Source organism: Penaeus vannamei, chromosome 18, assembly GCF_042767895.1.
Source record: "Penaeus vannamei isolate JL-2024 chromosome 18, ASM4276789v1, whole genome shotgun sequence".
Lineage (NCBI taxonomy): Eukaryota > Metazoa > Arthropoda > Malacostraca > Decapoda > Penaeidae > Penaeus > Penaeus vannamei.
Window position 1 is genome coordinate 24,838,231 of NC_091566.1, and position 15,000 is coordinate 24,853,230.

Genomic DNA, 15,000 nt, shown 5'->3' on the forward strand with positions numbered 1-15,000 from the left:
TCTCGTATGTTCATGCACATAACTTGTGACCTTGAGAAGAAGTCGAATAGAGTGCAGAGTCGGATCTTTGTATCATATTTTTCATAGGGTATGGTCATTTCCTGGACATTGCCAGGTCATTTCATTCCCATACAGTAAGTTCATAGGTATGTAGAAGAACGTGTTTATATTACCAAAATTTGTTTAGCATTTTCACTGTTTTGATTTAAGGACCAAAGGTAGTAGAGAGGTTGGAAAAGTTAAGCTCAGTAAGTTCCAAGAGGTAAGAGGTATCATTAGGTATGCCCTGTAGGCAGACTGTCACAGGTAGAGTAGGCTTACCTGTACATTCTTTTTAAGGCTAACCTGTACATTTTTTAAAAGTAGTATATGAATGCCGATAAACTTTTCTTGGTATATCTTTAGAAGAGATTGATAATGGCCTTTAAAATGGAACCATTGGTTGTGTTTCATCCTCTTCCAATTGAATATAGATGAATGGCTTGCAATTTGATGCTCAACACTCATGGTATAGTGTTACAGCCTCTGTAATGACCAACAAATTTCCAGCACATATAATTTGGCAAGATATAGCTTAGACTGCACCCTTATTTGATGATAAATCACCAGGGAGCTCTGTCTTGCTAGAATATACATTGGGGCATTTCATTGGCCTTTGTCGGAGTGCTGTCTGGTGTGGAGAACGGGCCAATATAGCAGAATCTTCTTTACATTTGCTCTCATTTGTTTGTTTTTGTCAGCACAAAACCATTGAAAATTAAACAGAAACAACAGACATGACTTGTGAGTCTCCCCTCATTTGGGGGGCAGGTGGGAGAATACCCCCCCCCCCCCACCCTTACACTGCTCCCAGTCACTTTTTACAGTTTACTGGACCCGACTGAATACCAAAAATAGTCAAAATCACATGTCAGGTGACAGAGAAGTGTATATTTCACAATCATTTGGAGTAAAGTGCAGTAACACTTACCTAGCCCACCTGTCTCATTTTTTCCTTTAGTCCAAAAAATGTCACATATTTAAGATTTGCCTAGTATCTTGTCCAGTTTTCTTGGAATAGAACAGACACATGGTTTGTAGTCTCAGTTTCAACATTGATTTTTTTTTACTAGATCTAATAGAGGTACTGCCATTAGTAGTTGCTGTAGGCAAATAGTACTTAGTAAGTAAATTCAAAAGTATGGGAGAATCCTTAAGTTTAAAAGTACTAGCAATACCTCTTATTTTCATTAACAATATGTAGATAGGCATACAATGTGAAGTTTCAAACAAAATACATTAAATACCTCATCTACTTTACTGAATCTGCAATATTTGTGTATATTTTATTTTTCTGGCCTCTTATTTTCTACCCTGATTTTTTGTAACACTTTGCAGCCTAGTCATTAAGTACTGGCAAAATTTGTATATATTGACATATGATTTTGTATTTTGTCCCCAGATACTCAGCATGAGCATCTCTATAGTTCGTATAGCAGGCCCAGGCGAGGATGACAGAATTATTAACCAGAGTAATTTCAAGATTCCACTGACTCTTCCTGCTATACTAGGGAGAGGATCTTTGTTGAAGGTAAATTTTAACTTTGTACTGGTTGATATTTGTATTCTATTATAGTATATATGTTCTCAGACCAGTAGCCTGACAATGTGTTTACTATTTTTATTTTTTTATTTATTTTTTTTTTTTTTTCAACCCAATGCCACTGGCAATGGTATTTGTATATATATATATATGCCATACCTTCTGTGGGGTTAGTCGTATTTAGACATAGATGGCTCCACAAGTACTATGTCCCTTGTGTACTAATTATGAGTACTAAATATCTCTGACTGTTTACCCTTTTCCTTGATTTTTGGAAATATTTTTTTAGTATCTTATATTTCTGGTAGCTATGTCATTAATACTACAACAGTTATAAAGTCAACCATGATAATAACAACATCAATATTGATAGCCTTAGTGTTTGTGTGTGTGTGTGTATGTGTGTATATATATATATATATATATATATATATATATATATATATATATATATATATATATATATATATATATATATATATATATATATATTTATATAAACTCTCTTAAGGAAAGGTGAAATCAAGTGAGGTCTACTAATTGACTCCTTTGTGGCTAAGTACTTGTGGACCTATACATGTGCTGAGATATTTCACAAAATACTATAGTGAACAATATGGTTTCCTGGCAACAGTTGGTTAACCTTGCCTTTATAACATAAGCAGTGATTTGTTCACATTCATCCACTGTAATCATAAGATATTGCATTAACATAAACGTGTCGATGCTGATGTTATGAATGAAAAATTAAGTTAAAGAAACTTTTAGTAAACACATTGGCCTTACAACACCTTTAGACACATTTACCTTATATAATTGTAGCACAGTTAGTCCAGCATAAGAGTTACGGTGTCTAACTTATTAACATTAATTCATCTGCTGATATAAGTACCTGTTGAAGCACTGTCATTATTAGGCATATTTCAAGTTAGATTTAGATGAGTCTAGGTTTAGTCAGATTAGGTTTGTTATAGTATATTAGGCTCAGATTTCTTAAAAATAGAGAGAGAAAGAAAGAAAGAGAGAAGATACAACAATGTGAAAATCATTTTCAAATATCTGTCAGAACTGTACAGAAAAACACCAATGACCCAACATTGAAATATTTAACTTACATATAATTATCATTAACTTACCCTTGAAAATAAAGAGTAATTGACTTTAGAATTTACTCACATATTGTATGTATATATATGTATGTATATACATGTGCACATGTACTCATGTGCTTATACATATGTATATAAATATGCATATACATGTACAGTTGTGGACATTTCCATCTAGTACACCCCAGTGGTGCGTGGACTAATTTTTTATAGCAATATATGGGTCATATCCAGTATTTTTTTAATGGGATGCTCATGTTTGTAGTCTGTGATTGGCACCTGGTATTTTGCAAATATATTTTTTGGCAACTAATATCAGCCATTAGAATTATGTTTTGCCAAATACCAATAGTATTGCTTGAAATATGTGGTGTTTTCCTTTAAAAAGAACAATTGGAAATGGCATAACTTGACCCTTTAGCACAATCACATTTAATCTCAGATTATTTTTAAACAGAAACTACGCATGTTAAAATACATGTAAGAGTTTTCGTTAAATTTACAAATGTAAAACGTATTATTTTAAGGTGAAATACATATTACATGTTATCTTATCTGTAAATGTAAATCATAATATTTCCTCACCTGATTCATTGTCTTTGTGTGGCTTCCTTATGGAATTTATGAATGGCAAATTACCTGATTGCCTGGGGGATGTTTATGCACACAGAAGTTACATGGAGTGATCCCCATAATATCAAGATTTGCATTGAACATTGGGTCAGAAATTTCAGACAGGTCTTCAGAGGGAGCATTAAGGGGGACTGTCTATTAAGCATAACTGAAGTTGATATTCATGTTTTAAGAACTATAACTCTTAAAAACATAAAATGTCATTCTCATGTATTTATTAACCCACTAGCGACGGTCCATTTGAAAGCCGATAATCCCGGTTTCTGGACAGTCTCAAAATTGGCGTGCAGGGCTTATGGGAACCTGCCCACGCGCCGCCCACCATGGGCGACAAAATCAGAGCGCAATCTCCGATCTAGAGTCACATGGGTGGGACAGCTGGCCATATTTTTTTTTCTGGGCATCATATATCTGTGACACCTGACACAAATGAGAATCTCTCTCTCTGTCTTTCTTTCTTTCTTTCTTTCTTTCTTTCTTTCTTTCTCCTAGTGCAAAATATATATAGAGAAGAAACGTCCTGAACAACCAAGCAAATATCTTTGACAATTACTTGATATTAAAAAGGCATCTATGGCTTAAAAGACTAATGTAGTATTTAAGAAGGGGAGAACACTATAGCTACTCAAACCCCTCGAAAGTCTGAAATTAGGAGAAGCAAGATGTGTGATGTCTCTTTTTTGTCTTATGGGATATGGAATAAATTCAAACATATAAATATGTATTTTGCTCAAAATGACTATTTGGACTGTTATGATATTTTGCAATTATGAAAATGCAACTAATTTAGTAGTTGAGCCCTTGAAGTGCCAACCTGAGGTCTGAAAGGAAGCCTCAAAATGAACAGTAAAATCAACAATAAAATTGCACTCTTATAACGAGATTATATGTATATATGTATATGTATGTTTATTTAGATATGAATATATATAGATAGATATATTCTTATATACACAATTATTTAAATATGTATACATATGCACATATATGTATATGTGTGTGTGTGTGTGTGTGTACATGTATGTGTATCTGTGTATAAAGCAAAACTTCTGAACTGCCAGCAGTAGATTTGGCAGATAGAAAAGTACTTGCGATGGTTCCACCAGGGTACTCATGGTTTCAACACATTTTCTGTGGCAAATACTGATACAGTTAACAGATAGTTTAGGATCAAGTTTGGTGGGTTTACACTTATTAGTACTGGTTCTGTTTGTTATGTAAGGCTATGTGTAGGACATTTTCAGAATTACAGAGTGTGTTCAGGTTTTAAGAATGAATAGAATTCTCTTTGCCTTTGTTATCTTCCCTCTCTGATATTAAAAACATATCTTTTACTATGTTGTCTTGTCTATCTGATAATTACAAATTTTATTCATTTTCAGTGTGGCGAGAGAAAGCTATCAAGACGTCATGCCTGCCTCGACTGGGATGACGATGATCTCCAAATAACCTCAGTAAGTTGGACTGCGTATGTGATACAGGCAGGAAATAGATGCCTTTCCTTTTACCTGGTGATTAGACTGAAGCTTGAAAAAGTAATCGATTGTGAATGATAATAGCAATATTGATGTTGATGATGATAATGGAAATTGTGTTTATTAAATTGATATTCATAATGATGTTGATGATGATACTAATAACATTAGATTATATGTTCAATAGCCATTCTTAATTTACCAAACTCCTTTACAGACACATCAGAACCCCACCTATGTGGTAGTTGGAGGTGAGGAGAAGGAGCTGAAAAATGGGGATTCGGCCCAGCTCTCACATGGAGACAAGTTTGGGCTTATGCAGAATGGATTTTGGTTCAGGTTAGTACATACTGTTTCATGAGTGAAGAAGAAAAAGAAGGAGAAATTCATTGTGAAGATGATTGAAATATTCATAATAGAGGAATCTGTATCATCCTTTTGCTTGAGCAAATGTTCATGTAACTTGTATTTTGGAGTAGCTCTATGCTTCAAAATATTGATTTGGTACAATTGATTTATGCCCTTTTGCCTGATTTTACAAATGTAAACCACATATCAAGGTTATTAGAAACCTACTAAAGTAAATAACATCTTGAATTATATTTCAGTAAAATGTTTCTCAACATCATTCTTTTCATAACTAAGAAATTCACTACTTTTTCACAGTTGCTCATAGAAAATACCTACAACTATAATTATAACACCCAGAGGTCTGGAATGTTATTGCTCTTGTTTACTATCTCACGCAAACAGGCTTAACCTCAGCAGTGTCAATGCAGAGAAAGACAAGTCTCCCAGTGACACATCAGCAGACAAGAACTCGAGTAAGGACGTTGATGGGGAAGAAGTAGCAGGCCAGAGTAAAGACACAGTAGAAAATGGGCAAGATGAAACAGCGAAGTCTAGTTCAAAGGCAGAAGAAAGCAACGGGATTAATAACAATGTGGAAAAAGACGTTACAGGAAAGAAGGAGGAAGAGGATGAGGTAGAGAAAAGCATTAAAGGTGAAGAAAAGGAAGCAGTAGAACCAATTGAAGAAAAGCTTAAGGATGTCCCCAATGGCTGTGCTGATGTTAAAGATTCAAATGGTTCAGAAGGTGCCTCTCCACAAGAAAAAATTGCTCAGGTAATTTCCATACATTTATGATATTTCTCCAAATTATCACACAGACTGTATGAAGCTCTGGAATTTTATCTTTCTCTCCAAGACAATCACTTTCTTTCTGTTCCTTCAAGGACATACAGGCAGCAGTATCGCCTAGAAAGAGGAATCTACCCTCATGGCTATTAAAGGCCAGCCCAAAGAAATCTGAAGAAAAGGAGAGTGCCCAGACTACAAAGAGTACACATGGAGGTGACAAGAAACGCACAACCAGTGCAAAACGCAAACAACCCGATGCTGCTGGAGATACACCATCAAAGGTACATTTATTTCTTGCTCATCTAATTGATTCTGCCATGATTTAATGTCTGTTAGTTTAATTTTGTTTTTGTTTTTCTTTAGAAAATAATATTGATATGTATATAATCTCCTGCATTATTTCTCTAGGTTAAAAGACAAGCAGTGGATGATGAAGATACTACTCCAACCAAGAAAGCAAAATCGCCTGCCAAGCCAAAGCTGTCAAAGGTCCATGATGTGAGTGACGAAAGTAGTGATGAAGGCCAGAGCAATCGGCAGAAGAGGACCAACCAGACCACCCCAAGAAAAGCCATGAAGCAGAGCCCTAGTCCCAGAAAGAGTCCAGTAGCCAATAAATCTCCTTTAAAGAATGCAGACAAAGTTCTCCATGATATGAGTGATGCGAGTAGTGATGATGATGTAGAACAATCCAGTAATGTTGCCAAAAAGGAAAACAAAAGTCCTACCAGGAAGAACCAAGCCCTAAGTAGACAGTTGGAATCAGATGATGAGACACAAGGGACATCTGCTGGCAAAAGACAAAAACCAGCTGCAGCTACTCCGTCACCAGTTAAAAGAAAGAAACGTGCTAGAAAGTCATGCCAGTATGGGTCTAACTGTTACAGGTAGGCTTATTAAAACACCTCTTTCTTTCTGAAGATATGCTTTGATTTACTCTGAGCTGTTTACACAACTGATATAGCTCTTATTCATGCTTTGGACAAAATTTATTGTTAGCCATAGCTGTAATCGTTGTGTAAAGCTTGTATTACAAAGGGGCTTTCTGACACCTTTAGTTTGTCTGACAAAAGGTTAAGAGGTACATGAACACATGTAACCATTTCATCTGATGAGGAGTTCAGTCTAACTCAAAATGTTGCAGTTTATTACCCTATTATTTTTGTAAGTGTCTTGCATTTTATAAGAGGAGTATCCATCAACTGAGCTTGAGCACATCCACTCTTGTGTGCAAAATGTTAAGATTTTCCTCATGTTTTGCAGGATTGAATCTTTGATACCTTCCTTTACTTGTTACAGTGACCTGATCACATGCAGTCTTGCTTACACATTTGCTCTTGTCACTCCATTCTTTAGAGCTTATATGGTTTAAACTATTTTGGCTGCTTTGATGATTCAGTATTTCTTCCCCCATTCTCTCTTGCTTTCTCTGATTTTCTTGTTCTTCCTCACTCTTCGATCCGCCTAACCCTCCACTTTCTTCCCCATTCCTTCTTTTTATCTCAATTATTGGACAAGATGTAAAGAGACCCTGGATTTCGTTATCCCCTTCCATTGAATGGTCTTTTTTTTTTTTTTTTTTTTTTTTTCCTGCAGGAAGAACCCTAGCCACAAGGCACAGTTTGCTCACGTTGGAGACTCAGATTATCAGGAAGAAGAATCAGAATCTGAAGACCCAGACGATGATCGACCTCAGTGCGAGCATGGAATTGATTGTTACCGTACAAATAAAAAGCACCGCAAAGAATATCGTCATAGCAGAGTTCCACAGCCTAAAAGAAGAGCTAAATACAGAGGTTAGACACAAAAATGTACTGGTTTTGTATTTATGTATATACTTTTTTAGGCTCTTGGTAACTTAATTAGTGTTGATTACAAATTGTCGATATTGGCTTAGGATATTTAAAGTAATGTTTTATATCATTTGTCTAGTCTTTTGTTCAAAGAAACAACAATTTTTTAGCATATTCTAGAAATTTTTAATCATTAGCTACTTGCTAATAGAAATATTCCTGACAAATTCATTATTATTTCAGCACAAAAAAAGAAGGCAGCTGGGGAAAATGACTCAGAAGATGAATATGACTACGATGACCCCTTCTTAAATGATGAGAGCTCAGATGACTATGCCCCAACGGACTCAGACTCAGACTCCCCAATTGAGGATGCAGAAGAAGAGGACAACACGAGTAGAATGTTGAAAGAGGCAAAGAAATTCATTAGAAAGAGGAGATGAAGATGATAATGTCTTTTTATTGCCTATCCTTTAGTGTGGAATAATTTGCAGCAGTGATTTGAGAGAGTACCATTGCACTGACTTTTGCAATATGGCATCATGTGGCAGAAGTAGAGCTATGCCATTTAAGGAATCTTTCTATTTAGTCATCTGAAAAATATTGAGCAGAATGAAGAATAGTGCTACATCCTTTTTAAACCAAAGCTGTGGGAAAGGAATGCTGTATAGTGAGTGAAAATTATGTAAAAGTATCATAGCTAGTAAAGTAAGGAAATCAGTGAGAAGCACTAACCATTTACACTTAGAAATGATCACTCATCAATTTTCATCTTTTTGGCTTTTTATTAGCTATTTAGTCTCTGTTCAATACCATTTTTTTGTCAGATTTGTATTGAAAGATTTTTTTTTTTTTTTTTTTTTTTTTCATAAATGTGATGACCGAATTACACATTTTGGTACCAACATTTCTTAAAAACGTGAGAAAGAAGATGACTTGTGTTTAGATTCCTTCATCTGACGAATTATGTCATACCACACTAAGGATTTTACCACTAAATGTTACTTTTTGCGGCAATGTTGATGAGAGAGTACCTGCTGTAAAGTATTATTCACATATTATTAGATGTAACAACCCTGAGAGGAGCAGATTAGATTTGATTATGATTTTGATGTACATGCTAAAAACTTACAGAGGGACAATCATGTTGGAATAACCTGTTGACGGGTCCAAATATTTTCTACGTCCCATACTCTGACACTTGCTGATTCTCTTAAATTTACTTTTTTAGGTCTGTCTGGATAGGACAAAAAACTCGTTTCATATTTAGAATGAGTTATGAATTTTGTTATTCAGTGTGTTAGTATTATTTTAGACTAAGGTGACAGTTCCTTCAAGCAAAGAATCAAGTAAAAGGATTCATTCATTACTATTTTGGCTCATGTTTTTAGTATTGTTTTTGAAAATATGTTCATAATCAGTAATATTTATAATATATATATATATATATATATATATATATATATATATATATATATATATATATATATGTGTGTGTGTGTGTGTGTGTGTGTGTGTGTGTATATACATATACACACATATATATATATATGTTATATATATGTATATATATACATATATACAGATAAATGTATATATATATATGTATATATATTTATATATATGTATATTACATATATTTATATATATATATATATATATATATATATATATATATATATATATATATATAATTTAGAACTCATTGTTAATCATTAAAAGACAAAGGAGTACAAACTTGCATAAAATTTAAACAATGATTTAATGCCTACTGTCACATTGGACAATCTGCAGGAAGAGGTCACTAAAATGTATTTATGAATGAGTCACAGATGGTAGTGAAATTGACTGTGATAATAAGGAATTGGATTAGGTAGGCATATGTATTTTTTTATTCATTTTCTTCCTTGTTTTTTACCCTTTACTCCATACTTGAATGTCGAAATTATAACATATTTTTTTGTGCAAGTCTTATTGTGGTTTGTGTGAAATACATTAGTTTCATTATACAACAGGTCAACAACTAGTACAGGTATAATGCAATACAAACCACGGTGATTCTTCAGCCTGAGAAAATCTAGAGAATATAACAATTTTGACCGGAAACAGTGCTAAGTATTTCAGAGTTATGAGTTTATTATATAGTCCTCTGCCGATTCATTTAAGCAATTTGTTGATTTGATGAATGCAGTAAAGTTATTGTTATGCGTACTTCTGCAATATGAACTAAATTAAGTCTTTTTTTGTGTGTGTGTACATGCAAACATACATGCAAGCACATGGGTATAAGTGCATGTGTATGTGTGTCTGAGTTATGTGACTGCACTGTTAAGGATATGATAGTTCTAATTTTACATTTAATTTTGTATGAAACAAACCATATGTGTTTGTATAAGTTTGTACAAAGATGTTTTAATCTATACTGACAAGTTGGTTTTCATTTAACTTATGTCAATGAATATAGTATAGCTGCAATAGGAAACCCATATAGTCAGAACATACCCAGTGTTATATTGTGTATATGATTCAATAATTAACAAAAAACATTTTTGAGGTCATTATATAAAAGGGAGGTGATACTTAAAGAAACACAGACAGTACTTTAATAAGAGTCACTCAGTAGTTCAATGTAGTTCTTTTCATATTCCATCTATTTATATTTAGGTATGAATTTGGTTTTATGTGATTTTTTTATTCTTTTTTGTGTGATAGGGACAACACAGCAAGATTTGCATAAAGGAATTTTACCCATGAACCAAATATTTGCACAGCTGATCTGCTGAATGATGATGTAACATTTTTTCATAATAAATTCTGAAATGTTTGCTTTTGTTTATTATTGCAGTGAAGTAAGTGCTTACTCTTTAACACAGATATGCACATTGAAAGTGCTCAGGGGAAAATGAGCACTTTTTATCTCAGATTTTAAATGAAGGGTTCCAGTGATGTGAAGAAAAATGAAGTAATGATTCAGCCACACTCAATCCCCCCTCGCATGTGCTCACGCCAGCTCTCTGGGATAAATGAAGGTTCCTGTGAATTGCAAGTACTCATTATGGAATTGTTAGAGCCATTTATCCTTTTATGAGTACGGGATATGCTTTATTTTTTATTTATTTTTTTCCTTGTCTTCTTTTAAGTGGTAAGATAATTTATTGTTTCTAGCTTTCTGGAATTGATGTCAATTCTCGACTTGAAGAGTTTGAGTTTCTAAGAACTTTATTTTAGTGAATATTCCCAGCATTTATTTATTTGCTTATTGATTCCATCGATTGATTACCTTTTCACTGATAAGCAAACTCCCCAAGTTTCGAATTCTTTACTGCATAATATGTATCATTTTCTTTTCTTGTCCGTGTCAATCTTTTCCGTGCTTCAGCTCTTAATTGAAGGTGCATGTGCATGCTATTTTGCTTGTTTCTATGCACCATCAAGTCTGCTCTCTCATAATGTAGCCACTGAGCAAGAAAAGGAAATGGAATACGTCTTCTTTCTTATCCATACCCTCCTCTTTACCTGGTTCACTATTACACCTTTCTATAGTGTTATATGACCTTTGATGTCTAGCACATCTGTTTTACTTTGTGACCATTAACTACAATCCATTGAATCTTGGTAGCTAGTTGCCTAACTATTTTTCCACTCTTCTAAGATAATGATTTAGTCACACAAGAGCTTGTAGTTTTTTCTTGATCTCACTCCTTTGTCATCTGAAGGACTTTAGTGAGTTTTTATCATCCATGGAGATACAGTGAATATCTGATTAAGAGCATTAATATGACAATCAATCATTTACTGTTGAACAAGAACGGTCGTGTGTGTGTGTGTGTGCGTGTGTGTGTGTGTGTGTGTGTGTGTGTGTGTGTGTGTGTGTGTGTGTGTGTGTGTGTGTGTGTGTGTGTGTGTGTGTGTGTGTGTGTGTGTGTGTGTGGAAATATAAGTTTTCTGTATATCATATAAATAGATAGTTATAGTTATATATATACATGCAGTGACTTAATAATGGTTAAAGGTATTTGATGTAAAAGAAAGCACTGTTTAAAAAAAAAACATTTATTGACATTATACTATACAAAATTACATACATTCCATAATAATGAGCAATACTGCACCATGATATTCTTTCTTTTTTTGTCATCCTATTGATTTTGATAACTACAGGTACAGTATATGTTTCAACACAGGTACTAGGAGAATAAATGAAAAGAAGTGAAGAAAAAGTACTTAATATATAAACTCTTATAAGACAGATACTTAATATAAGGCAAGATGAATATTAAAGCATATTTCCACTCGCTGGAAAAAAATAAAAGTTCCGAAATCAAAGATCATCCTTTATAAACTATATCCTTTGTTCCGGATTCTTCTTTATTGCACTTGCCCTCTGTCTATTTACATAATGCCTCTTGCCTTATAAGGTAACAGAAGCAGTGATAGATATAAAGGATAAAGCTACCCACGTGAAGAAAATAATAATAATAAATGCTGACACAGTTCACTTACGTGTCATCTTTGAATATAGAGGATACTATGATACATCAGTTTCTTTTGCAAGATTGTAGGTACATAGATGAAAAAGCAACAATATTGAAAATATATATACAAAAAGTGGTGACATTTGGTATTCTTTTTCCGCCACGAGAAGGTTAAGATGAGGTAGCAAAGTACAGTATGTACATGTGCTATGTAAATTATGTACAGTGTGTAAAATGCTGCGTCTCCTCATTTACAAAAGCGTTTTAAGAGAATTGATTGTGACAAATGTATAAAAAATATATATATATATGAGAATTAATAACCTCATTGATATCCTTTTTAATTTTTTTTCTTAAAAAAGAAAAAACGGTTGCTATCTATCTTTAGATATATTTGGTGTGCTGCTGCCTCTTTAATGTGGTACATAGTTTTCCAGTGGCAAATCCTTTTACCAAACACACTATCACAGTCCTGATTAAGTTTAGAAATTTTTCACCAAACGCACGATAGGTCAGTATTCTAGATATTAAAACTGTGTAACGATTTTGCTTTCTGTGTCGGGATCGGGAGTAAAGGCATCATTTGTATAAGCGATGTCGTGCTGTGGTTGAGTCGTCGGGACGAAGTCGTCGTCTTCCCTGTCCGCGTAAGGCTCAGGACCGACGAACGACAGGATTACAGGGAGGAACACAAGGCCGTAGTAAAGACCAAGGACCGACGCTGCTGTGAAGACCTTGAAGAAAGTTATGAATACGTGAGAAGACGATCCGGCAAGAAGGATGAAAGACAAGAGCGTGGAGAAGCCTCCTTGTAAGACAGCCGGGCCGACTCCTTCGAGGGCAGCTCTCGCTCTTTCCTTCCTGTCCTTGACGTCCCGGATCGCCAGGAACGCGTGGGAGATGTGGGCTGCGTAGTCGACGCTGAGACCGATGGCCAACACCAACGCAATGCAGGACACTGTGTCGACCGTCAGCCCCCAGATCGCCATTGTGCCGGAAACCCCGACCACGGTGGCTGCCACGCACGCCAGCACGAGCATTGCGGACCAGAAGGACGCCAGCAGGATGAGTGTAACCACACCTACCACTGCCGCTGCCAGTATCATATTCCTCCACAGCTCGTGTCCTACTACCTCGTTAGTCTCCCAGACACTGTAGGCTTGTGCCCACGCAGCCTTGAAGCCTTTGATTGGCACTGATTCGATGACTGACTTGACGGCCTGCAGTGCATGGGACTCTTCTTGGGAACCCTCTGTAGGAAGATGCATGAAAGATATCCTGAAGGACGTGACCGGTGGCGCAGGAGCACGGCAGTCTAGATTCCCGTCTACCTTAAAGTCCCTCCTGTACGAGGCCCCTGAAGAGGACTGGAGGAAAATCGAGAGCGTGTCTTGTAGCAGAGCATAATCTAGAGTCGAGTTGGTTAGCTCTGGTTTCTGAGCTATGTATCGGTCGAGAGCTGAGAACCAAGGGTCGATAGACTGTATCACTTCAGTATCCTCGAGGTCTTTTATCATTTCGTTGAGTGCCGGGAGATCTTCTGGCAAGGAGACATTAGCAAAGTACAAATACCCGGCTTGACCAGCATCCGGAAAGTGTTTTTCGGCAATTTCAAAGGTTTCGTGCAGGTAGGAGGTCTTGGGGATGAACCACTTGGCGTTGAATTCTTTGCGCAAGTTCATAGTCGACCAGATAGAGGAAGCCACGAGGGCGCCCGTGCCGAGGAGGATGATGGCCCTCATGGGGGCCGAGAGAATAAAGGGGCAGAAGCCGTGCTTGAATACGTCTCCGAGCAGGTCGCGCTTGCTGCATGCCCAGGGTTTCCAGTCCTTGTGAGTGATGCACCAAAAGAATCCATTTTTGTTCTCTTCCATCCTCCTCTCGTCTCGTACCAGCCAAGCCAAGAAGAACGTAGACTGAAGGATATATACAGCAAATATCCCCACAGCAGCATAAATGCAGAAGGAGCGAAGGGCAGGCAGGTCAGTCGTAGCTCCCACGGCGAAAGCGGTGACGTCGGTGAGAGAAGTGACCGTGATGGCGACGCCGGCGTGACGCATGGCGACGCCCGCGCGCTCCGTCAGCATCGTGACGCCCTTCTTCCGACCCACCGACTCCCACGCCGCCATGATGACGAACATGTCGTCCACACCGAGTCCTATGAGAAGGATGGGCAGGATGGAATTCACAGGACAGTAAGGAATACCCATCAACGAACACAGCCCATAGGACACTGCTATGGCTTGCGCGACGCTCACCATGCCCATGAAGGCCAGCATTGGCCTTTGCTGCACGAGGTTCCTCCGGCCGAGAGTCATGTTGACGAACATGCACATCAGAGAGAAGCCCAGCACGAGCCACTTCACGTCGCCCCAGATGTTCTCGTCGCTCACTTTGCCGAAGCTGCTGGCGGACTGGGCGAAGGCGCGGATGTCCTTCGGCCGCGAGGAGTCGTTCAGGACCGTTTTGACCCACCTGTCCTCCCAGGCGAAGCCGTTGACGTCCACCAGCTCGCCATTCCCTTGGTCCACTACGATGTTGCCACGGTCCACGGCCTCGTGGTCGACGGTGGTCACCCACACGTGGATGGCGCCGCCCGCGGAGACGACCCTGCCTTCCTCGTCGTACGAGATGCTGCCCAGGTACTTGGTGAAGTTGACGCCGTAGCCGAACACCTCGCTAATCTGCTTGGAGTTGATGTCCTCCAGGACCTGCTCGTCGGTGAGGTTCAGGATGCGCTCCTCGTCCAGCCCCCACACCTCCAGGAGGCTCGTTTCGAGGCAGACCTTCGG

At 37.2% G+C, this 15,000-nt stretch overlaps 2 protein-coding genes across 3 annotated transcripts in view; one reads left to right on the forward strand and one right to left on the reverse strand.

Moving 5' to 3' along the window:
- LOC113817009 (aprataxin and PNK-like factor) overlaps window positions 1–8,179 on the forward strand; it is an 8,502-nt gene extending 323 nt beyond the window's left edge. Inside the window, exons 1-9 of one of the 2 annotated variants that reach the window (XM_027369007.2) lie at window positions 28–134; window positions 1,442–1,570; window positions 4,707–4,778; window positions 5,017–5,138; window positions 5,553–5,925; window positions 6,036–6,221; window positions 6,349–6,827; window positions 7,537–7,736; window positions 7,977–8,179. In XM_027369007.2, coding sequence (XP_027224808.2) covers window positions 1,451–1,570; window positions 4,707–4,778; window positions 5,017–5,138; window positions 5,553–5,925; window positions 6,036–6,221; window positions 6,349–6,827; window positions 7,537–7,736; window positions 7,977–8,176 — 1,752 coding nt within the window. In that variant the 5' untranslated portion in view covers window positions 28–134; window positions 1,442–1,450 and the 3' untranslated portion in view covers window positions 8,177–8,179. Of the gene's footprint in view, window positions 1–27; window positions 135–1,441; window positions 1,571–4,706; window positions 4,779–5,016; window positions 5,139–5,552; window positions 5,926–6,035; window positions 6,222–6,348; window positions 6,828–7,536; window positions 7,737–7,976 lie in introns of those variants that run through there. The other variant, XM_027369006.2, reaches the window with a different exon arrangement.
- Window positions 8,180–11,775: 3,596 nt separating this feature from the next.
- The window catches only part of LOC113817010 (patched domain-containing protein 3), a 16,080-nt gene continuing 12,855 nt past the window's right edge, over window positions 11,776–15,000 (reverse strand). The window contains exon 4 of the mRNA XM_027369008.2: window positions 11,776–15,000. This exon is cut by the window's right edge and continues 339 nt beyond it. Within this exon, the coding sequence (XP_027224809.2) occupies window positions 12,736–15,000 (2,265 nt within the window). The 3' untranslated portion in view covers window positions 11,776–12,735.